Genomic DNA, 26,383 nt, shown 5'->3' on the forward strand with positions numbered 1-26,383 from the left:
CGACCAAGGTTGACGGGATGCAGAACGAGTACTCCGTTTTTTCATTGGAATAACATCTCGGAAAATTCCGTTCAATGTGTCGTAAAAAAATCCCACCACGTGATCGGTTGAGCCAACTAAAATGTTTTGCCAATTTATTGCAGCCAAGGATTCGTTGAGCGATTCAAAATTGCAACGTTTGAAGTCAACATAAAATTCATCCGGTGGTCGGGATTGAGAGTCTGATTCGCATAAAATCGACATCATAATAGGAGGATGATGCATATCGACGTCAAGTAAAGGCATCGGTGGCTCAAAAATGTTAATATTTTTAACGTCATTCGTGAAAACTAAATCGAGCATTCGCATGTTATTGTTTGCAATGTGATTCATTTGGTGTAGTCCTGAAGATAGGACAGATTCGACGAGGATAAGTTCTTGTTCACTCGATGCGTTCACGGGTAGATATGCGCACAGATCGTCATCGAATTGCCAACTAAGGTTTGGTAAGTTATAGTCTCCAACCACAATAAGACTGTCATGTTCCCTTGAAAGTGCACAAATTTCATAGAGGCAGTCAGCATGACGTTCGTAGACCCATTGCGGTGAATATAACTGCCTGACAACTCAGAATTTGAAATTTTGTCATTCAGCCAGGTTTCAGTGAAAATAATAATATCGTACTCACATGAAGCTAGGGAGAGAAACATTCTGTTTGTTTTTGTTCTCAATCCTCGAACGTTCTCTTAGTACACGCTGACGGGACGATTCAAATCAGGCTGGGCGGGTGAGGTGGTTGGCGGGGTACGGTGTTCCAACGGGCTATTAGTTCGGCATTGTTCCAAAGATTCGTCACTTGGGCTGAAACTCGAACGAAAAAGGAGCTTCCTTGTTGCGATCAAACTGGAACTCGCGGAAAGAAATTCCCTTCTGCCATGATGAGCTAACGAGAGCGGCATTCCTCAACTGCACATCAAGACCAACCTTGAACGAGACAAACGAAAGTTCGGCAAGATTTCTACCTTTGGGAACTAACTTTGTTACGTCGACAGTATCGGTCTTAAGATTCATCTTCACCAGCTCAGCAACTTGTTCCTTGGTTGAACTCGGATCGAAACCAGATAGATATAACCAAAATCTATTTTCGGCTGGAAGCGCGGTAGTTTTGGTTGCGATAGTAACCGGCAAATCAGCATCTACATTCTTGCAGCCAATCAGTTGAAGCTTTGGCATTTTGGAGAATCGTTTTTCGGTCGGTGGTACTTTTCTTTTTTTCGAGATTGGTGTAATTAATCTGTGTGGAGTGGCATTGAGTGTTCTTTTTTTTTCAATCTGCTTGTATGGATGGCGAGCCAGAATATCATTGATCCTAGCCGTGTTTTGATCAATCGCCTTTTGCAAACCAAGCAAAGTTTTGTTTTGCTCCTCACACACAGTCTGGAGAACAGCATTTGTTGATGCAATTCCTTGTCGGAAAGTTGCATTTGCCATCATTTTAGTGCACTGAGAACACATCCAATACAGTTGGTGGCTGTTAACAACCAGATCACGGGTGGTGGTGTTCAGATTAGCACATTTAAGATGGAAAGTTGAGCGGCAAAATCCCTTGCACACAATATCTTCTTCTTTAGCCAAGTCTAGTTTGCATTCAAAACAAATACCTGCGGCAGCCATTCCGAATTCAAAAATTTAAGCAGTGCGAAGATTTTTATGATGTTATTTGGGAACGGATTTGCAGCTTTTCCGGTTGTACTCCAATAGATTCGAGGAAAGTAAGTCCAGGTGAGTCGATTTCGTAAAAATTTTCGTTCAGGTGTCACATAAAACACAAAGAAAAACACTAATTAGTACAGGGGAAAAATCCTATACAACTGTAGAATTTACCTTGCTCACAATTAACCAACAAACTAACCTGTTAAAAATTTAAGCTCAATCGGACTTTGATTACGGGTGCCTCAATCCAGCTCAAAGTTTTGGTATTTTTATCTTAAAAATTATCAAAGGAAGGACTAAAGAAAATCGGAAAAACGAAATTTAAATTTTCATTCCAAATGACTTAAAAATGTATAAAACGTCGAAAAATGGTTTTTTCTTGAAAAAGTCACTTAAAAATCGACTTAAAACCATCAAAAATCACCATGGGGGAGTACAAAGGGAATCCGAAATATCATAATTTAAATGTTTTTACCAAATGACTTAAAAATGCACAAAACGTCGAGATCTGGTGCTATCTCAAAAAAAAAATTTTGGCCAACTTTTGTAAATCTTGATTTGTATATTGAATCGAGTCCCTGTGGAAAATTAGACAAGAGGTACAAACAGTTACGGGAAAAAAAAATTTCAAGAGCGAGAGAGTTGTTGTTTAATCGTCTTTACCGAGAACATTCGTAAAACCGAAGATCAGTTTAAAAAAGAATTGGTAAGTGAAGAACGCTTCCGATCCCAGTTAAAAGAATAGTGGTAGTGAATAAAGAAACGGCCTAGCCTTAAAAAGGGAAGCAGCTGATGGATTCCGCCAAACAAGGCAATACCTTCTCAGGGCTGTTAAAAACTTTCAGTAAATATACCTGAAGGGCAGAGAGACTTATTCCACATTTTTTAAGTCCTCGCTGTGCTAAAACAAGACACTATCTAAGGCGATAGCAGATTTTCCTAGTAATGAGAGTAATAGAAAGGGGTATTAATCCGAAACTCTTAGGGGTTGAGTTCTACGGCGCTTTTTCCAGTCAGGTAGTGTTTCCATTTAGTAGAGACCCCGACAGACTTTATTGAAGAACTCGGAAGAAAGATCAGGAAATAAGGACAGGAAGATGAATGATATTGCTAAGCCAGAGCCAGAGGAGAAGGAACTCCCCTTGCCAAAGGTACGGAAGGACGAAATGAGATCTAGACTGATAATATTTTATTAAATGAATTTGCGGCTTTATCGGTGAGGGTTAAAGAGTTGAAATGAAAAACGGATAGAAGATCAGAAGAAAATTCTAAGGTGGTGAAAAGAGCGAAGAGCATTTGAAATAGAAGCTTGACCACATACTAAATTCTTTGTCCCACACCAATTAACTGTATTGAAGAAGTAGTACCCAATAGAGAAGGCACTACGTTTTTCGATACAGTTAATTATGGATGGTTCGACCGCCATGTGAGTGTGCACATGTGCCGAACGGACAAAAAATTTAGCATGTGGTTGCTCTGTTAAGTCTTCTATTGTGCGATATCGTTCCATCGATGGCTAGGTAGATTTCTTATTTTCGTTTTGTGCGGATGTTCCAACTGGATTGAGTTGAGTTCTGACCGTTGACCGTATGCGACAACTCAATCCAGTTGGAACATCCGCACAAAACGAAAATAAGAAATCTACCTAGCCATCGATGGAACGATATCGCACAATAGAAGACTTAACAGAGCAACCACATGCTAAATTTTTTGTCCGTTCGGCACATGTGCACACTCACATGGCGGTCGAACCATCCATAATTAACTGTATCGAAAAACGTAGTGCCTTCTCTATTGGGTACTACTTCTTCAATACAGTTAATTGGTGTGGGACAAAGAATTTAGTATGTGGTCAAGCTTCTATTTCAAATGCTCTTCGCTCTTTTCACCACCTTAGAATTTTCTTCTGATCTTCTATCCGTCTTTCATTTCAACTCTTTAACCCTCACCGATAAAGCCGCAAATTCATTTCATAAAACAAATTCACGGTGATTTCTCCTATTAAATAATTATAATTTTAATGGCATGCGCGGCGGAATGAAAACTAGAGAGAATTTTATTTTACAGAAATTTGAAAGAAAGGTGGATAGACAGGCATTAGTGCGCCAATAGGAGAAAGCTTGATAGGTGTTGAAATTTTAGGCTAGAGGGCATGTTGATGAAAAGCTCCCATGAATTGCTCCCGCCTTTGCTCTTCACTAGCTTACTATACATGAGAAACTCAGAAAGAGAATTCCCATGTATAGCGAGCCCAGTGGTTTGAGAGCGTGTTTTCACGCACACTTCAAACGAGCTGCGTGAAAACACGCTCTCAAACCACTGGGCTCGCTATACATGGGAATTCTCTTTCTGAGTTTCTCATGTATAGTAAGCTAGTGAAGAGCAAAGGCGGGAGCAATTCATGGGAGCTTTTCATCAACATGCCCTCTAGCCTAAAATTTCAACACCTATCAAGCTTTCTCCTATTGGCGCACTAATGCCTGTCTATCCACCTTTCTTTCAAATTTCTGTAAAATAAAATTCTCTCTAGTTTTCATTCCGCCGCGCATGCCATTAAAATTATAATCATACAAATTACGGCGATTAAAATCATATAACTATTAAATAATAAAAATAATTCGGCTATAAAAATCAATTACAAAACATCGTTCCGATAATCGAAAATAGTTAGGCCAAGATTTCTGACCGTTGACCGTATGCGACAACTCAATCCAGTTGGAACATCCGCACAAAACGAAAATAAGAAATCTACCTAGCCATCGATGGAACGATATCGCACAATAGAAGACTTAACAGAGCAACCACATGCTAAATTTTTTGTCCGTTCGGCACATGTGCACACTCACATGGCGGTCGAACCATCCATAATTAACTGTATCGAAAAACGTAGTGCCTTCTCTATTGGGTACTACTTCTTCAATACAGTTAATTGGTGTGGGACAAAGAATTTAGTATGTGGTCAAGCTTCTATTTCAAATGCTCTTCGCTCTTTTCACCACCTTAGAATTTTCTTCTGATCTTCTATCCGTCTTTCATTTCAACTCTTTAACCCTCACCGATAAAGCCGCAAATTCATTTCATAAAACAAATTCACGGTGATTTCTCCTCTTAAATAACTGATAATATAATAACATTTATTCTCGTCTAGTCATGTATAAAGGTCAGGCCACAATAATGATTGCTATATCCTTGGATTATCCATCCGTCAAATTGACAAGACATCATTAATGATTTCCAATCTGTTTAACTGGCAACAATTCCAGTGAACTCTACGAATTCACTCTTCATCGATTTTAGAACAATAGGTCGATTCACGCACTGCCTGGCCTCACTGGTTTTGACATTTCGCGATTCCTGTTTTGATTCCTTATTTTCCAATTCTACACGCTGAGGAAGCAAAGCAAACATTTCGGTCCTCATTTAATTCTCATTCACACGTTTTCAGCAAAAGTACTCAGCTCAATTTTGGGATAAAAAAAATTAAAAAGAAAATTATATGTTTTCAGTATCAAATAATTAAAAATCAATCATTTCGTTTGTTAATCCAGCTGGAATAGATGAAATTAAACTTAAAAGTTAAACCACTGACCACTGACTGGACACTCGATTTTGGTTTTTGGCGCTGCTCGAAAATGAACGAAAATGTCGATACCAGTAAAATTTTCATGCTCGAATTGCTGCCGCGCAATGTCGACAATTAGAGGCTTCTAGCCAAAAACTGAGAAGAATTTTGTTCTATAAGTCTCATGTCAGTGTGATTAGTGGTTAAACTGGTTATTTTTATTTCTTCGAAAATATCATATAGTAAAAATTTATAATAGTTAACCCTTTTCTTTCGGAATGTTTTCCGGAGAATTTTCCTTTATTAGATTCTTCTGTCCCTGAATAGTGTTGTCGTATAAGTATGTGCATTTGTTTTACAGCTTCCGGTCAAAATAACACAAGAAATTTCCGGACAATCGATTCGGCACATTCGAATTCTTTAGATGTTTCCACATTTGGACATTTGATGGGATTTTTTTATTTCAAGTAGACGCGCTTTCCCAGAATATTCAATGCAAAGTGGGTTTGTCCAGAACAAATTTGTTGAAGAAGGGGTTTGAAAACATGTTGAAACATTTTAATAAACAAACCTCCTTTTCGATTTTTCTTTACGAATTTTCAACTTTCTGTTCATTTCCAAAGAGATAAACATGAGAAACCAAAAAATGCGCTAAATTAAATTCACAAAATGGAACTTGGTTTTTTGCTATCCTTAAACTGAGTTTTGAGTTAAATTTCTTGACCGTGCAGCTACACGAAAAATTTCGCCGCACCCCATTTCTCGTTCGTAAAATTTTGTAAACAGGACGTGCGAACTGTCACCACAAAAGGGAGAATACCTACGTCATCGTGAATCGACCCATAGTGAATTGACGCTTTCTCTCACTGGCGACTCTCTGTTATTGTTTACATTTGCCGCGCGGTTCGTCAATCGGGATCAATTGCCGCGGTGTAAGTTCGGTCGTGGAGTCCGGTCGTCGCGTGTGTACTTCAACAAAGGCAAAGGTGAGAGCCCCTACGAAGAGGGAGCGCTCATCGAATGACATCGATTCGACAGGGTGACGGACAAAGTTAAGTGATCGTAATCAGTGTACCAGAAGAGACGTTAGTTGAGATTTGATGATCTTGTAGTTGAAACTAGGTTCAGCAACGAAAAGGGCTAGACTCTGGTGGACCGTACTGGGCCGTAGTTTCATCTCTCCGTGGTCCAGAATGGAAACATGTCTACAGATTTGCCACCTGCCACCTGGTGTACGACCAAGAGAACTACACGTCACACTTGGTACAGTCAGCTTGCCAACAGCCTGCGTATCGAGTGTGGCACAAACGTGGTGTGATTGGGTGCATACGTTCCAGTTCTCAGGGAGGGATCGTCACGTGTATCGGGAAGTCGCGAAACCGATATACGGGGTGACCAAAAGTGTTCGCGTGAGTGTTCTTCGGTCTGCTCTTTTGGTAGGTTCCTGGCCCCGAATAGCGGATATGATCTGCACAAGACGGGCAGAGAAGAGGGCCTTGTGCAGGAAACATGTGGCGCCCAGAGCTCAAGTCTTACGAGGAGAGGTCAGGCCTCAGATTGAGTCTCAAAGTGTTGATACGGTGAACATGTTTACAGGAAAAAGATCAAGAATTGAGTCAAGAGACAGAAAGAAAGAGGATTTTCAAGACAAGAGAAGAAGCAAAGCAAAGTCTCGTATCGAATCGGGTCAAGAGGGCGGAGTTAAAGAGGGCCTCAAGTCACGAGGAGAGGCATTTCGTAAACTTCTCGAACTGTGACAAGAGATCGATTGTGAGCCTCGAGTCATGAGTAGCGGCGAACGACTAGTTGATCAGCTTCACTGGTGTATAACGAAAAAACGAGTATTGCCGTGAAGCGCTTTGCGCGAGTATGGTCTCCCATCACGGGTATAGCCTTCGTTGCAGGCCCGGTTGGGAATCATGGGCAATGGACTTGAGGGGTACATAGTATCATGAGTCACCAATGGCACCCATGATCCCAAAGTCTTCAAATGCAATCCGTAAAAAGAACTTTAATTAACTATGGCCTCTAAGGTTATAACACCAATCACCCAGGTTTTCTGTAAAAACGTCAGAAGGATCGTTACGATTTCACTGACGATTTGAGTAACCTCTCTTACCTTCTTTCCGTAAAGTCCTGCGTGTAGTCCTGGATGAGTTTACCCATGTGTAGAAGCTCGAGAAAGCACTCTCCAGAAGAAGAGGCTAACTTCTGGAGAGTGCTTTCCCGAGCTTCTCCACATGGGTAAACTCATCCAGGACTTCACGCAGGACTACACGGAAAGGAGGTAAGAGAGGATACTCAAATTGCCAGTAGAATCGTAACGATCCTTCTGACGTTTTTGTAAAATCTATTCTTAATGTTTTGCATGTTCTGTTGGTTTCTTAGAGGACCGCGTGGCGTAAGGCCGGGCAATTCGGATTTGGAAAAGCGGAAGCCTAACTGAATATTTTTCCTGAATTTTATACAAATTAAACTTGACTAAGAAATTTAATTTGATTTTTTTAATAAACGATTTCACCGATTTACACGCGTTTTCCCTTGACCAAATTTTGACCGTATCATTTATCTGGTATCTTTAACATCTTATAATGTAATTTCCCAGTGTAAGATTTTTCTTTTATCAGACATATTACCTGGCAAAAGAATTTACTTCGAAATTTCCTGCAACGAAATCAACCATCTAAATTCTAATGCGATTGCATCGTTCGCCTGATTGATCCGGAAACTCGACGACTCTCAAACCTTCTTTTTTCCAGTAGGTAGGTAATCCTTATCCCACTTCCCATTTCCGGCAGTTAGAATTCCGGACAGCAGCGTAGGAACCAGATTTTTGTGATGACAAAATCATGCATAAAATTGCTTCGTCGACCAATTCAACCGAATAATAATAAGGATGCGCTCGGATTCATATCCTGACCCACTTTTCACTTCCTCCCGAGCTAATGCCGCTCCATCCATAAAGTTCGTTGGAAAAAAGTTTTAATCCCTGGGTGGTGGTCAGTTTCGGTTCCCCATTCAAGGCACAATCCGAGGGACTTCTTGCATTGATGGTTTTGCTCGGCTGGGAAAACTTCCCGGAAGAAAAGACAAAGCGACAAAAATCTTGTGCTAGGACTAGAACCATCATCGTCCAGACCACACGTTCATTTCCACAAAAGGGAAAATCTCTTCAGCAAACACTGGCACTGTCACTGGGACGGATGCTGAATGCGGCCATCTTTTTGTTCTTTGAAGATATTCTTCTATTCTCTCCGTTGCCCATGAAAATGGCAAGATGAAAATAAGTTGGACCAAGCCAAACACCGAGAGGCAGAAAAAAATCGAGCGAGACATCACAAATTGCAGCAGCTTAAATTTATCGCACAATTTTTATCGCTCATTATAATAAAATATCGCGCTCGTTACGGATGATGGCCATTTATCATATTATCTGGCAATGCTAGTCTCTTTAGCGAGCAGCAGCACTTGCTGACATTTTGCTTTCGGTTGAATTATTTCTCAAAACAAAAGTCTGGTGTATGATGTTTGACCAATAAAATTGTGTTCATCATACCTTGAGAGATTCGGATAGTACCTTTTTTGGATGAAGTAAGAACATTAGCATTTTTGCTCTCAAATCAGCTTAGTAAACTTTGAGCCCTGCAAACAACAACTTCAGCTTGACGATCAGCTCTGTACTAAATGTTATCAACTAAGGAAAAAAGTCTTCTTTTTTACGATAGTTCAGGCGGCCTTGCCGGGGTCAATTCGCACAATGAGATTCTCCAATTGTGCATTTTTCGCAGAAATTCACCCGTTTTTCCGAAAACTTTAACCATTCTATCCCCAACCCCCATTCTCAGAGACTCTGGAACCTTCTCAACCAAACCCCCGGCAGAAGCGGAGAAAAGCAAAAATCGCCAACGAAAGCAACTTCTACAAGAATAAACACTTTTCCGCGCTCAGATCACAATCGCAACTGTTACCCGGTTCTTCTCGAGTACGAGTTAGGAGGGAAAATCCTAATTAAAAGTTTATCCAATCATAACCAGACAAAGTTGGATCGTGAAGCGGAACGAATACGAGCAGCCAAACAGGAGCAACCAAAAAAAAAAATCTAAGAAGAACTTTTTCCTTTTGTGAAAGAGCCAAATCCTGCTAATGGTAACCGATTCACGTATTATCTATCTCACGGCACATTCGTGGAGTGAAATATGTTGGGAACTAAATAAGACGTTTGTATTTTTTAGAACTAAAGCATTATTTAACTTCAGAACGTTTTAAAAACAAGTAAATCGAGTCAATAAGTCGATAAATAGGGCAAATTTTTGGATATTGATTTATAAAAAATAGAAGATCGGATGAATTGTCAACATTTGGAACACAACCAAAATGTCAAAATTGTTAAAATCGTAAAACAAATTGTCAAAATTGACGAAATTGTCAAAATTGTCAAAATTGTCAAAATTGTCAAAATTGTCAAAATTGTCAAAATTGTCAAAATTGTCAAAATTGTCAAAATTGTCAAAATTGTCAAAATTGTCAAAATTGTCAAAATTGTCAAAATTGTCAAAATTGTCAAAATTGTCAAAATTGTCAAAATTGTCAAAATTGTCAAAATTGTCAAAATTGTCAAAATTGTCAAAATTGTCAAAATTGTCAAAATTGTCAAAATTGTCAAAATTGTCAAAATTGTCAAAATTGTCAAAATTGTCAAAATTATCAAAATTGTCAAAGTTGTCAAAATTGTCAAAATTGTCAAAATTGTCAAAATTGTCAAAATTGTCAAAATTGTCAAAATTGTCAAAATTGTCAAAATTGTCAAAATTGTCAAAATTGTCAAAATTGTCAAAATTGTCAAAATTGTCAAAATTGTCAAAATTGTCAAAATTGTCAAAATTATCAAAATTGTCAAAATTGTCAAAATTGTCAAAATTGTCAAAATTGTCAAAATTGTCAAAATTGTCAAAATTGTCAAAATTGTCAAAATTGTCAAAATTGTCAAAATTGTCAAAATTGTCAAAATTGTCAAAATTGTCAAAATTGTCAAAATTGTCAAAATTGTCAAAATTGTCAAAATTGTCAAAATTGTCAAAATTGTCAAAATTGTCAAAATTGTCAAAATTGTCAAAATTGTCAAAATTGTCAAAATTGTCAAAATTGTCAAAATTGTCAAAATTGTCAAAATTGTCAAAATTGTCAAAATTGTCAAAATTGTCAAAATTGTCAAAATTGTCAAAATTGTCAAAATTGTCAAAATTGTCAAAATTGTCAAAATTGTCAAAATTGTCAAAATTGTCAAAATTGTCAAAATTGTCAAAATTGTCAAAATTGTCAAAATTGTCAAAATTGTCAAAATTGTCAAAATTGTCAAAATTGTCAAAATTGTCAAAATTGTCAAAATTGTCAAAATTGTCAAAATTGTCAAAATTGTCAAAATTGTCCAAATTGTCAAAATTGACAAAATTGTCAAAATTGTCAAAATTGTCAAAATTGTCAAAATTGTGAAAATTGTCAAAATTGTCAAAATTGTCAAAATTGTCAAAATTGTCAAAATTGTTAAATTGTTGAAATTGTCAAAATTGTCAAAATTGTCAAAATTGTCAAAATTGTCAAAATTGTCAAAATTGTCAAAATTGTCAAAATTGTCAAAATTGTCAAAATTGTCAAAATTGTCAAAATTGTCCAAATTGTCAAAATTGTCAAAATTGTCAAAATTGTCAAAATTGTCAAAATTGTCAAAATTGTCAAAACTGTCAAAACTGTCAAAACTGTCAAAATTGTCAAAATTGTCAAAATTGTCAAAATTGCCAAAATTGTCAAAATTGTCAAACTTGTCAAAATTGTCAAAATTGTCAAAATTGTCAAAATTAATTGTCAAAATTGTCAAAATTGTCAAAATTGTCAAAATTGTCAAAATTGTCAAAATTGTCAAAATTGTCAAAATTGTCAAAATTGTCAAAATTGTCAAAATTGTCAAAATTGTCAAAATTGTCAAAATTGTCAAAATTGTCAAAATTGTCAAAATTGTCAAAATTGTCTAAATTGTCAAAATTGTCAAAATTGTCAAAATTGTCAAAATTGTCAAAATTGTCAAAATTGTCAAATTGTCAAAATTGTTAAAATTGTTAAAATTGTCAAAATTGTCAAAATTGTCAAAATTGTCAAAATTGTCAAAATTGTCAAAATTGTCAAAATTGTCAAAATTGTCAAAATTGTCAAAATTGTCAAAATTGTCAAAATTGTCAAAATTGTCAAAATTGTCAAAATTGTCAAAATTGTCAAAATTGTCAAAATTGTCAAAATTGTCAAAATTGTCAAAATTGTCAAAATTGTCAAAATTGTTTAAATGGTCAAATTGTAAAAAATTTACAAAATTGTCAAAATGGTCAAAATTGTCAAAATTGTCAAAATAGTCAAAATTTTCAAAATTGTCAAAATTGTCAAAATTGTAAAAATTGTCAAAAATGTCAAAATTAACAAATTGTCAAAATTGTGAAAATTTGACAATGTGAGTGAAAATTACGTTAAAAAATTATCGCGATGTGCTTAAAAATAATTTGTTAAACTGAGGTTTTTTTCTTTAACTCGAGCTCATACTTAAACCTGCCTGAAACAACAAATTCTTCATGCAATTTCGGTTAATATGGTTGTTTGCCTTTAAAACCACCCAAAATTTGTTTTTTTCCGAAGGGACTTAAATTTTCATTGAAGCGTACCTTCTGCCGCGTAGCTTTCTCACCGAAAACTAATCAACCGAGTCCGATGAATGAATGTTTGCGCCCAAGTTCAAACTCGCCCAAAATGAGACCCAAAACAATCTTGGCAACTTTTGCATCATTGTCAAACTTGTAGGTGGGCACTTTTTTAATTTCCCCTAGAACTCCCTCAGGGCCAATTTGCCGGAGATATTCCATATCGGTGTACGGACCGAGGCAGAAATCTGCCGTTAACAAATTTTACGCCACATCAATCTTCGGGGGACTCGATTTTTATCGTGATTCCGGGTTTCCTGGTTGGGGCGAAAGCTTTGATTTTTTTTGTCTAAACTTTTGCTACTCCGTTGCTGCATAACTTTTGGCGCTCATCAGTTGGTAGAGTGACCTAAATTCAGCGATGCCGCCTCCTGTGCTTCTTAAATATTCCTCCCAGAATAGAGAGCGTTTCCCTGGTTCCAAATTTCAGGCTTCATCCACCTTCTCACATCAGTCGGATTTTTCCCCACCCACACAGTTAGACGGAAAACTATAATTCCACAACAAACATAAAACATCCATCGAATGCGAGCCACCGACAGAAACCGACATCAGGATGCCGGAAGTGCATCGCACTCGGGTATTAATTTATGAAAATGTAATTTATATGCAAATTTTATTCCACTCCAGTTCATCCAGGAAGAGAAATATAGGTAGATGGATATGGCGTTGTGTGTTGTGAGTGAGGAGATTGTGATAGAAAGGCATCCCGGTATTGAAGGCTCGTCGACGTCCTCGGTGGCGCAAGTGTATGCCGGATTTGGCACGCTTTCTCCCGGCCTCCACCCAAACCACGTCAGTTCGAGGTGCTTCCGGAAGGTGCGAATGAGTGCCTTTTCCCATTCACGACTGCTGCTGCAGCAGCAGCACGTGGCCCGGCTGGATCGGGTTGAGGTTACCAGAGATCAATTTCAGTTTTGAAAACTATTGTTGAAATTTTCAAAGAAAGTCATGAAAGTCGTGATTTGTTTTATGTTTCTCTTCCGTATTATCGAAGATACAATTATATAAAAACTGCACAAAATTCTAACAAGTGGTTTTTTACCACGTTTAGTCACCTTAACCCTTTGAAAAAATCTGCACCCGGCAGATTTGATTCATTTTAGTTTCATCGACTTTGGCTGAAGCTGCTACCGGAACGGTAGCGTTGCTGATGCAGTCCCGGCAGTAGTAGCTCCAGAGAGTCTGTGTGATTATATGGCGATTTCTACAACAGCTGTGCCGAAAGGCTGTGAGACAGCAGGTTCCTACCTACCAGAATGCATTAGCCGTGGGGGAAAAATTATATGGCACTTTAAAACTACTTCTCGCTTGGATTTGGGCAGTAACCGAGAGAGAAAAAAAATAGGAAAGCCAGCACAGTCCGTTCTGAAAATAAGCATCAATCATAAAATGAGCAAAAGTACCACCCTCTAGAAAGCATACTTTCGTTTCGATTCGTTTCGTTTAGTTTCGCAAAATGCAGCAATTCGCGGATTAGCGAAATGTTTTATAAATTTAAGCGAAAAGGTGTTTCTGGCTCTTTGGTGGTGATGATATGTTTAGCGTACTTTCTGATGGGAAAAAGTAAAAAGGCAGCTTTTTTCTCCGAGCGGTGAAGTGAACTAATGCATGTTGATTTGAATAAAAGTGATAGTTCCTATTGGAATAAAGGCTGCGCCTTTTAACAGTTTTAAAAGCAATTTTAGATAGGTTCGAGCTATTGGAGTATTTTTATGTTTGATTTAAGAACTAATATTTAGTGTGTTCTCCCTGCCAATACCTGTGGAAGGTAAATTAACTTTGAAAACTTAAAAGCTTAACACCTAGATAAAGGGCCGTTCAAATATTATGCAACGCTAACACTGATCACACTGACATGGCACTGAGAATTAAATTTCGTTCAAATTTTTGCTAAATGTCTCGGCAGCAAATCGAGCCTAAATATTTTACTAACTAGCATGGTCTCCAACCTGTTTAGTCCGTTCGAGTGGTCTGAACTGATCGATATTTATTAAATGTCTGGTTTAATTTTCTAGCCGAGCTACAACATCGATCGAAGCGCCTCTGGTGTCGACATCACTCAATAATTTTTCGAGCAGCCAAAAACCGAAATCGAGTGTCTAGTCAGTAAGGTCAGTGACGCTATTTTCGATTATTTTCGATCTGAAATACGGGTAGTATCTAAGGTGGGAGAAAGCGGATATCGAACAGGTGAGTGAGTGTTTCCCTAACTACGACGAGCCGACTCTGAGATTGGCTGGAATCCTGAGCTAGTCGAAGGCGTAGTTTAAAATGGTCCCTAAGTTCTGTGATTCGTTTTGGTGTTTGTGTTTTTATTTCTTATCTTCTTATTCATCCAGGTGGCTGAATTGCAGTGTGGCGATCACGATCGCCTTTCCCCAGTGTTCAAATCCTTGGTCCTTGGTAATCTTGGGTCGACTCAAGTGTACTCACTTTTAACTCTGGGCTCCACCTTTTTCAAAAATCGCGAAATCGTTCAAAATGGTCAAATTGACAGTGTGTAGCGTTCTCAAACGTTTCCGTTAGATGCATACTATCGATCAGCAGGTTCATACCAAGCGTCGTAGTGCAACTAAGGAGCGGAAACTGCATTTGAAGGTGTTGAGAACGATCAAGGCAAACCCAGGGCAGTCGGACTATGACATCGCCAAGAAATTCAATGCCCACCGGTGCACCGTCAGAAGGATTCCTCATGCCGAAGGCATACGATCTTATCGGGCCAGTAAGCAGTCAAACCGGACATTGAAGTAGAATGTAGTAGCCAAAGAACGTGCCCGGAAGTTATACAACAAGGTTCAAAAGAAGTACGACGGATGCATCCTCATGGATGACAAAACGTACGTGAAAACAGATTTTGGGCAGCTTCCTGGCCAAAACAGTTCAAGTTCGTTTTTGCCGATAAGTTTGCAAGAAAGTGTTTGATCTGGCAAGGTTTTTGCAGCTGCGGACGATAAACCCTTGTTTTTGTGACAAACAAGACCATAAACTCCTAGATGTTCAAGGAGGAGTGCCTGAGAAAACTTATTCTTCCGTACATTAGATCTCACAAAGGACCAGTGAAGTTTTGGCCAGATTTGGTAAGCTGTCACTACAGCAAAGAGGTACTACAGGCAGTGGTATCTGGACAACGGGTGGATTTTGTCGAAAAGGACATCAACCCACCCATCTGCCTACAATTCCACCCTATCGAAAATTTTTCGGCAATTGTCAAGCAAAAGATGAAGATGAATGGTAGGACGACTCGGAGAGCAACAGAAGGAGAAAAGATTTCTAGCTCTCGTCCGAACGTCCCGTCAAATCGAGCAAGCCCCTGGCCAACCCTCGATAGTCAGCCGAATAAACGTCGTCGCACCGATAACCTTCCAAGGGCCTATCACGAGTCAATGGCTACCCCTGTAGTGGGCACTAAAACAACAACAGCAAAAAGTGTTGCTACCGTCGCCCCCCCGGAAAAGAAATTTTGGATTTATTTGGCCAGACTTCAAAATACCGTCACGACCGATGACATCGTAGACCTCGTAAAGGAATGCCTATCCTGCGATTCCGCCGAGGCTCATCGCCTGGTAAAGAAAGACACCGACTTGTCTCTACTCAAGTCAGTGTCATTCAAGGTCGGCGTGGACCTTAGCCTGAAATCTGTGGCATTAGACGCGAGCACATGGCCAGCCGGTGTACTGTTTCGTGAATTCGAGGACTCCGGCTCAAAAAACCTGTACAGGCAAACCACTCGAAACCGCATACCTCAAATAGCACCCACAAGCCAAATCACTCCGATTGGTACATCCGGTCGACTTGTTCATGTGTTTGGCAATGTTACTCCGGGGTTTTAACCAAAACTCACGATAATGATGGACCATCTGCTATCCCTACAACGCTTCGACTTGACGACGACCTCCTACTATCTTTCTCCCGTATCGACAATGGGGATATGGAGGATTCTTACGGACTACCGACTTTATCAGATTCTTCACCGGGACGCAACGCTTCAGGCCTTTCGGAGACCTTAGAGCCCATCGACTCAGTCGCGCTGTTTCCAGCCAGCGGCATCAGTCGTCCCGGCCCTGAGTTCGATTGCGGCGACGAGGTTCTCCAGCCTGCAAAGACAGGCAAGTATAAATTGTTTTTCGGAACTTTTCCACTGCGTGACGAAATTTCGATCCCCAGCTGTTTCAACTTACCTGACTCCGGCGCTTATCACTTCTACAAGCACCCGCCGAACATGTACACCTTCGACTCCTCTGGGTTCTCTGCACCGGGACGCAACGTATCAGGCCTTTTGGAGACCTCAGAGCCCATCGACTCAGTCGCGCTGTTTCCAGCCAGCGGCATCAGTCGTCCCGGCCCTGAGTTCGATTGCGGCGACGAGGTTCTCCAGCCTGCAACGACAGGCAAGTACAAATTGTTTTTCGGAACTTTTCCACTGCGTAACGAAATTTCGAACCCCAGCAGTTTCTATATACCTGACTCTGGCCCGTATCGCTTCGAGAAGCACCTGCCGAACGAGAATTTCTTTGACTCTTCTGGGTTTTCTGCACCGGGACGCAACGTATCAGGCCTTTCGGAGTCCTCAGAGCCCTTCGACTCAGTCGCGCTGTTTCCAGCCAGCGGCATCAGTCGTCCCGGCCCTGAGTTCGATTGCGGCGACGAGGTTCTCCAGCCTGCATCGACAGGCAAGTATAAGTTGTCCTTTGGAACTTTCACACCGCGTGACGCTTTTTCGGTTTCCAGTCGTACCAACAGCGCTGACTCCAGCCAGTATTACTTCGGCAACCACTCACCTAACGAGAACATCTCCAACTATTCTGGGGTTTCTACACCGGGACGCAACGAGCTAGGCACTTCGGAGACCCCTGAGCCCTTCGACTCAGTCGCGCTGATTCCTGCCAGCGTCATCAGTCGTCCCGGCCCTGAGTTCGTCTGCGGCGAAGGGGTTCTCCAGCCTGTGAATTCAGGCAAGTATGGTACCCCTGATTGTATTCCTGTGCCTGATGATGTTCCACCTTCTAGTGCACGTCTCACCAGATCCGCTCCGGGTCCTTTAGATACCATTACCCTTTACTACCAGAATGTGGGGGGTATCAATTCCTGCCTGACCGACTACCTGCTCGCAACTTCGTGTTCCTGCTATGACGTCATCGCCTTCACGGAAACATGGCTGAATGACCGCACACTATCAAGTCAGATCTTCGGCCCTGATTACGCAGTGTTCCGCTGTGACCGTAGCGCCCGAAACAGCAAAAAGTCCAGTGGAGGCGGGGTACTACTTGCCGTGAAGTCGAATCTTCCAGCGCAGTTCATCGACAACAATTCCTGGTGCGATCTGGAACTTGTATGGATTCGCATTGATCTTGTAGACCGGAAATTGTACGTATGTGTAGTGTATCTGCCACCCGATCGCTCAAGAGATGTTGCCCTCGCCGAGTCGTTTTCTCGCTGCATCTTCGAAGTTAGCTCCTTCTGCGCTCCTGAAGATGACTTACTAGTCATTGGCGACTTCAATATGCCCGGTTGAAGACTTCAATATGCACTCCCTGAGTGCAGCGACCTTGCGCCAGATCCACGATGTGGTGAACGAATACGGTCGTACGCTGGACCTCTGCTTTGCCAATGACGGACCTCGTTTACCGACCATCGAAGTCGCTCCTGCACCGCTTGTTAAAGTAGTCCCACATCACCCTGCTCTCATGGCATCACTCGAAGTAACTAGGCTGAACGCTGCAGTAGAAAAACCAGTGACCTTCTACCTCGACTTTAAGAACGCCAACTTCGATGACATCTCTCACATTCTAGGCACTATCGACTGGGTATCTGAGCTTGATCTTTCTAATCCCAACGCTGCCGCTGATACCTTTTCACACATTCTGAATTACGTCATCGATCGCCACGTCCCAAAACGCTCTAACAGCAGAAATATGCGAATCCCTTGGATCACGACTGAGCTGCGACAACTGAAGACGGCAAAAAGATGTGCTCTTCGAAACTACAAGAAGCATAAATCATCGCATACTAAGGATATATATCGTAAACTTAACTCCGTTTATAAAAAAGCCAGTGAACGTTGTTACCATAACTATCTACGTCGCGTACAACGTAACCTCAAGACTTGCCCAAAATCGTTTTGGAAACACGTAAAAAGTCAGCGGAAAGAACCTGGTATACCTTCAAACATGTTCTTAGACGGCATAACGGCGAACTCTGACCGTGGTATCTGCGATCTCTTCGCCCAAAAATTTTCCAGCATCTTCACTTCAGCTTCAACATCCTCAGAACATATAGATAGCGCTGTCAGGAACGTTTTGCCATTGGGCTTCTCAATAAATGGTATTGAAATCGAGGAGGCAGCCATCTCTAGAGCAGCAGCGAAGCTTGAGAATTCCTTTTCTACGGGCCCGGACGGGATACCAGCTGCTTTTTTAAAAAGTTTCATGCCTGTCTTGCTGACCCCTATTCGGCTCATTTTTCAAGCTTCGCTAGATAGAGCCACCTTCCCTCTACTATGGAAGGAAGCTTACATGTTCCCGGTACATAAAAAAGGAGATAGAAGAGATGTTAACAATTACCGTGGAATCTCTGCCTTATGTTCGATTGCCAAACTATTCGAATTGGTGGTTTTGGATCCTTTCTTCACGTACTGCAAAAATAACATCTCCAATGATCAACACGGATTCATGCCCAAACGCTCTACGACAAGTAACTTGCTAACGTTCACTTCTTTTGTGCATGAAAGTTTTGTTGCCAAATCTCAAACCGATGCAATCTATACCGATCTGTCTGCTGCATTCGACAAGGTGAACCATGAAATTGCCATCGGTAAACTCGAACGCTTAGGATTCTGTGGTACTCTACTCGGCTGGTTCCGCAGTTATTTAACTGGTCGTAAATTGATTGTTCGAACGGGTGACACCTTTTCCAGGCAATTTCCTGCTACCTCCGGTGTGCCTCAAGGTAGCCATCTCGGACCGATTATTTTCCTAATTTACTTCAACGACGTGTTGTCACTCCTCGACGTCCCCAAACTTGGCTATGCTGATGACCTAAAACTATTTTACACCATAAACGACAACGACGACATCAATTTCCTGCAACGTCAATTCAACCTCTTCGCTGAGTGGTGTGACATTAACTGCCTGCCATTAAACCGCAGCAAATGTGCAATCATCAGCTTTTCTCGTAAGCGGCAGCCTTTAATTGCGGAGTACTTCCTCGGAGACGAACCCATCGCACGTGTGAACCACGTTAACGATCTTGGCGTAATCTTAGATCAGCGCCTGGAATTCAAGGCACACACCAACTATGTGATTGACAAAGCATCCAGAAGCCTCGGTTTCATTTTTAGAGTGGCGAAGGACTTCAAGGACGTGTATTGCTTGAAAAGCTTATACTGCTGCATTGTTCGTTCCATCCTTGAATACGCTTCAGCTGTCTGGTGTCCCTACTACCAGAACGGTGTCGATCGGCTCGAGACCATTCAGCGGCGATTCTTGCGATATGCCCTTAGACACCTGAACTGGCAAGACCCTTTTCGCTTGCCTAGCTACGAAAATCGATGCCGCCTCTTAGATATCGACACCCTTCAAGCCCGCAGACAAGCAACACGTGCCTCATTTGTCGCCGACCTCCTGACATCGCGAATCGACTGTCCCACGCTTTTGGAGGCTATTCCGCTTAGTGTACGACCCCGTGGATTCAGGAATCAGGATCTTCAATTGTACATTCCCTTTCGAATGAACAATTACGGAGCTAACAGCGCCCTCATCGGTGCAATGAAATCTTTCAACCGTTTTTCGGAGCATTTTGACTTCGACATTTCGAGGGATGTTTTCCGAAGAAAAGTGATTAGGGCCTTGAGATCCCCGTAGTTAGATTTAAATGTTTTGTTTTTAACCTTAATTTTAAGTAATCATTGGGATCAACATGTGATCCGTTGATCAGAAATAAATAACAAATAACAAATAACAAATAATAACATAGATGAAGAGATGCTGGAACGAAATGGCCGCTTAGGTCAGCGTTTAGGGTGTCCAAAAAATGATGAGTGGTATGCGGCGAAAAGTTCAAAATTTCATCAAAACCACATCGGAATAATTTTTTTATTAATTTTCCTTTAAAGTGCATTAAAAACCTACATTTTGAGTACAAAGCATTTTTATTTCGTTTAGATAGCTCCGAGATAAACCCGTTTTAATGCGTCCAGATTTGAGATGATCTATGCTTTATGCAATGTGGTTTCTCTGGAAGGTTAATGCCGGCGAACGCTAATCGAATGCCAATGATAATATTTATGATATTGATTACTCGCGATTGGCATAGAGGCTGAATTTTGAGTGTAGTAGTCAATGTCATCGAAAGAATATCAAAGTCGTCTATGAGTTGAATGACCAAGGTAGAATGTCAGTAAGGCAGAAATGTCAATTCTTTATGACATTTTTGTTTTCCACTCGCATCTCACACATGGTCATCTTTATATTTCATTTTCTGGTTGTGTTAGGAGTGATTCTACGTTATTTTTTGCGCAACAGTTGAAAAAAAGTAATTCTAGCCGTAAGGAGAAAAAATCGTAGCAAGCAAAATGTTACCCATTCAACTTGGTCATGACATTGCATTGTAAGCTTACGTCGCTGACCAAAAATCAGTATTACTTGACGTAGACATGTATAGCAGTATCAAAGTCTACTGATATTGGCAGCTCTGTTTCAAACTCAATAATGATTGTTCATGGCGATTATACATTTTCGAAACAGCGATTTCTTCGTCAATTGTGGACCCACCAAACAATATGATAACTAGGGCGATGAGATTATTTCCGATGCCTCGGATAACAAGAAGCCAGGTTGCGGAAATCACGTGGATATATTATGTATAAAGAAAATGATAAACTCCACATGATAACGTTTAAATTTTTTATTTTGTTGAAATTTTTTTTTCTTTAGTTGTAAAATATATGAAGTACATATTACGTAAGTACATCCGAGGACAAAATTACTGATTTTTATTTTATCAATTTTCAAAGTAAAAAGAATCACGAGAAAAAAAATTGGAACGGATAATCGAGTCAAAATACACGGATAATCAAATCACGGATAATCGAGTCTTCGTAAAATCGAGTCTAACCTGTATAGGGTCAAGTGAGGTAATTATGAACAAGTGCCATACGCGCTGGTGTGGGGGATTAATGAACACAAAAAGTTCCCAAAGTGGTAGTTTAACATCCGATTGATAGCTATAAGCTGTTTCCGATCTGTTTTTAAATCCTAATTATATCATTTCAGATGTTTTAAAAAATCATTACCCCGTGAAACGGAAATCGTTTTGAACAGTGTTCAAGGTTTTGGACATCTGATCATAGGAAATCCAGCTGGAATGTTGTTTTCAACTGTTTTACATCCAGTTTATGATGCTTTATCTGGATGTTGAAGAAACTTTGAAAAATTTTACCCGCACAGATTTATAGATGAGTGTTCATATTTACCCCATAGTTTTCGTCCTACGGGGTAATTATGAACACACATTTCCTGACATTTCTTTGGCTTTTTGATGGTCACATGTTTTATTCATCAACTTAGGGGGCCATTCACTTGTTATCCAAGCATTTCCAGACCCCCTTCCCCTTCCTCGCCTTGTAAGAAATTTCTCATAAAACAACCCCCCCCCCCCCCCCCCCAGGAAACATCAACACTTGGCATCCTATATCACAGGATCTTACTGGACCAAATTCAATAAATTTCATAATTAAATTAGGTCTGCAATGTGTTAAGTTTTGAGTTTTTGAGAAATTTATTTTTTTTCTTCTAAAAATGAGATTCGGATTTTCAAAAAGCTATGCCAGTTCTTTCCAGTCTTTGAAAAAAAGTTTGAAACACAATTTTATCAAAACTGAATAAAACTTCAAGAGAGAAAAAAGTTTATGAAACGAAAATTTTGAAAAAAAAGCTAAATCCGCATTTAAACGAGTCTTAATTTTGTTTAAAAAAATAGTGATAAGAACTTGCTTTTTGTTGATAGAAAAAAATGCAGTCAAATGTTTTCTTAGGTTTAGTGAGTGGTGCGTACGGATAGTTTTACCGGTAATACCTAAACCGAAAACCTGTAGCCCAGGAATAGTTTTCTAACACCGAATAAAGGTTTTACGTCCTTCCAAAGCCTTTTTTTTTGTATTGATAAATAACAAGGGTATAAACTAGACTTGATGACATTTCTAATTTTACTTAAAATAAAATTCACCGTTTTTTAACAAAAGGTTTGCTGCTCGAGCTTATATTCATTATCGCGTGAAATTTAACATTATTAAAAACCTTAAATCTCTGTGTCTACAGTAAAATATATGAAAACCATGATAAACTCAATAGGTGAATAAGTCCACGAAACAAAGATCAAAAAGATAAATTTTCCTGTATGTTTGGACAACGTGCTGCTATTCAGGGCATTAGAATTACAGCAAAGAATAATTGTTTATGAGTTACATTCGGATAACAAAGATCAAAAATCTATTTTCTTGCAGTCTTATTTTTATACTTAGTTACTTTTTTTCAATCTTTTTTTGTTCGAATACATTTTTTAAATTTTAGTACAAAATTAAAATCTTTTGGTTGAAGATTTTCTCTTTTAGTCTGGTGAGGAAAACTTCTGCAATAATAATTTTTTTTTTGAGAAAATAGAGCTACTATTGTGAAATTTCGTACAGGTGATAAAAAAATTAATTAGAATATTTTTCAAAACCGTCGATCATATAGGACTGACAAGCCTTACAAAAAATGACTGTTCACTGATCCAAGAAGATTTTAATGGGTGTTTTTGTGAAACAACCATCTTTAAAAAAAATTGTAATTTTCTGTATGTAAAGGTTTCAACTTCATGATATCTCGCACGTACGTGAAAAGCCTTACCCATGAAATTTAGGTGAAAACTTGATGTTTGCTGCGCAGGACATTTAAAACGGATGTAAAACTATCGTGTAGCCTAACTCGCCTAAAATTTCACACGTATGGAGAGGTTCTATCAAATAAAAATGATCAGCAACGACATAAAGAAACGAAAAAAAAAGAAACTAACCAAAAGTAAAAGATGCAACAAAAAATTAAACTACCGAAACAAAAGATAAAAGAAATCAATACAAAAAAACACTAAATAGTTATTTTTGTGTTGCTTTACCTCTAAATTTTGACTACATTTGTTTATTTTATAAGTTTTATACATGAATTGAATTGAGTTTTTATAAAACAACCCATTTTCTTATTTCTGCTAATTATTTTCATTATTTGGTGTTGAATTGAGTTTTTCTGACACCACAAACACTAATATGAAGGTGAATTTACGTTTATTTATCTAGTTGGGGATAAAGAATGACCATTTGTTTATTTTTATCAGATTAGAAATCCATAAGCAATTTAATTTTGAAAATAGTACCTTATTTATTTTTAGTCAAAAATAAATCTGTTGGTATGATTTAAACTTACTAAAATGAGCATCTCTGGTTTTATGGTTAAAGCTACGACTTATTAATTTTGAAACTATTACAATATTCGGGTAAAAAAAAACCATTTACTCAAGTTTCAATTATATTAAATCGAAATATTTTCTCTTTTGAGCTCAAATTTTAAACCGTATGCTGCTTCATTACTAATCGAAACCCGTAAATGTATTTATCCAATAATTTTACATATTTTTCACTTGAAGTTCCATTAAAATATACACTTAGAAATGTGAATCAAAAACAATCTAAAACAAACAAACCTTTAAAGCACAAATAGGCACGTATCTAGACAAATAAAGTATAGATTGCTTAACATCATATTTAATTTTGTTAAAGAGGTTCGCTGAATAGATTCGTCTCTTTATATCTTGTCGAATACTTACAACTTTTTTTTCTGTGAGTTTTGAAAAACAAGTCAACGACTTAGTAACAAGATTTAATAATTGAACAGTTTTATTAATTCCACCAGTGAGGTTTACTACAAAGAGCGGATAGACTTTACAAAAATAATCTTGCTCAGTTTTGGAAAAAAAAACTAGCCAACTTTTGAATGTTTCCGAATGCTTTGCACTTGCTTATCGTTTTTCTTTTTCAGCACTTCGACTTTTCAAATGCTCGGAGTATGGAAACGAAAATTGTGGTGGAGGAACCCAGTGTAGCAGATCCGGATGTCTGCGAAGTTTGATCGATCAGATTTTCGGTTGCTACATATGGAAATAACATCAACTATAGAGTTTTTTTGACAGTTCTTACGTACACTTGCCTACGTATATGGATAAAAAAAAGGAAAAATAGCCTCCAAAATTTTAGTTTACAAAACGTCGATGTCCGTTCAGGGACATGATCACATTTGAGGTTATTTTCCCACAGTTGGAAAGTGATACTGAAAATGTCAGAATTATGTCACAAATATTTCTAGCCGTAGTTACATAGTACAATTATTGAAAATTTTCATCTGTGGACCCCATAAATTTTTTCTAGAAAACCATCAATTTTGATAAACATGTATAAATAAGAAATCACTTTATGATCGGCTTGAAAATAAATGTTGGCTTCTTTCGGGCCTTTTCAACAAATCATTCTGAATTAGTCACTATCAAACCAATTTGCTGTCATACTTAAGGAAATTCCTTAAAGAGTGAGGGGCAAGCTTCATCCTTTTCGCATGCCCGAAGCCAACAAGAAATTATACACGCGCATACTGTTGATTCTCAATTCAAGCATATTTTTAAGCAGCTATTGAATTCTTATGCACGCGTAAAAATGGTAATGTCAATGTTAAGATATTCTGACACGTGGAAAAATTGTATTTCATCTAAATGGAGTTAAAAAATTTGTGACCATTTTACACGTCTCAAAGACGTGGGTTGCGACCAAAAAAAATGTTGCTCTACAGAATGATGAAGAGCACGGAAACATTCATTGTTGGCAGCTTTTCAGAATTTATGTTAAGAAATAAACATATGATGGCTGTGAGTGTGCCGAATGAAGAAATTTTGTTCATAATTACCCCACCTAGCCCTACCCTTTTGGCTCTGAGAGCCTCAAATAATCAAGGATATCGTTCTTTGGATTCCTTCGTTGCTTTTCGATTGGGTGTAGTTAATTTGATCAGAGATGTCGTTGAAACAACAACGTGAACAGTTAAGGGCCCAAATTACTTCCTTGTGGTAACCCTGAAGTCTGAATGAACTCTGAACTCTGATTCAGTGGATCCAATTCAAACAACAAGATCTGAGATAAGCCCATGCGTTTCTGCTTAATGAGTAAAATTAAGTGATTAACGTCAAATGGACGGATGGCCAAGTTAGTTAAAATCCTCTATAAATAAAAAATATATAGATTAACGTCAAATTAAGTGATAAGCGTCAACTTTTTTGCTACAATCCATATTAAATGTGCAGAATGATGAAACTTGCCAGATTTGACGTTACCGAACTATTTAAAAAAAACACGTCGATTGTCCTAAATCTAGTTCCGGCACAGTTCTTTAAAACGCATGAAAGTTTAGAAACAAAATGCGCCCGTTTACACTGTTTACCGGATCATGGCCTCCCAGAATGATTATGACTGAAAAAACCAATTTCATCAAATTCGATTCTTGTCGACCATGAGCAATTATATCACCGATATTATTGAATCTTAAAATGATATTTCTGAAAAGTTCAAATCAAAAGGTTACTGGAATGTGTATTTCAATATCTGCTGCTAGAAAAATTCAACAATTTCCGGAAGCTGGTTTCGAATGTGTAGCCTTCAATTTCGTCCCACTCTAATCTGAAAATCGATGGAAAGCACATATGGAAGGTATGTCGATGAAGGTCGGTTTACTTACCTCAACTCGCACCGTCAGATTGTACTCCTTGATCGTTTCGAAGTCGAGCGGATGGTTGACTTTGATGTCCGCCCAGGTGTCGCCGTTGTCGGGCCGCTGCTGCAGATAGAACGTGTGCAGCTTATTCGTTTGTGCCGTCGAGCCCGGCATCAACCGGTAGAACACGGTGGGATTTCCCTCGATTCCGGAGCTGAGTCGAATTTTTTTTCGGGATTTTTTTGATTCGTACATTACCATTCCGGATCCGCGGATTTGCGGAAGTCACAGAACGGATGTGAGAAGGGGGTGAAGAGAAGAACGAAAGATATATTAGTATATTATGAAGCTGCAGCAGGATTACTGTCTACGATTGATTGCAGATGGAGCGAAAAAAATCTCGCATCGAAACATAGTTCCCGGAAAACGGAAAATAAGTATGTGGAAAAATATAAGTAAAAACGGATGGTCGCGCTCTTCTCAGCCGGTCGACTTCTATCAGGCCTCCAGGGACAGTGGATTGCGAAAAATCCCGGTTCCAAGTTAATCAAACTCGAGGATCAAATCAGGGATTTCGTACGGGCAAAAAATCAATTACTACATCGACA

The 26,383-nt window shown here is 39.1% G+C and overlaps 1 protein-coding gene across 3 annotated transcripts in view; it reads right to left on the reverse strand.

Annotated features, from left to right (window-relative positions):
- LOC129743935 (neural-cadherin) overlaps window positions 1–26,383 on the reverse strand; it is an 833,438-nt gene that overhangs the window by 545,262 nt on the left and 261,793 nt on the right. For all 3 annotated transcript variants that reach the window (XM_055736178.1, XM_055736177.1, XM_055736179.1), the window contains exon 10: window positions 25,800–25,989. In XM_055736178.1, the coding sequence (XP_055592153.1) occupies window positions 25,800–25,989 (190 nt within the window). The remainder of the gene's footprint in view (window positions 1–25,799; window positions 25,990–26,383) is intronic.

The sequence above is a fragment of the Uranotaenia lowii genome, chromosome 2 (genome assembly GCF_029784155.1).
Source record: "Uranotaenia lowii strain MFRU-FL chromosome 2, ASM2978415v1, whole genome shotgun sequence".
In the NCBI taxonomy this organism is placed as follows: Eukaryota; Metazoa; Arthropoda; class Insecta; order Diptera; family Culicidae; genus Uranotaenia; species Uranotaenia lowii.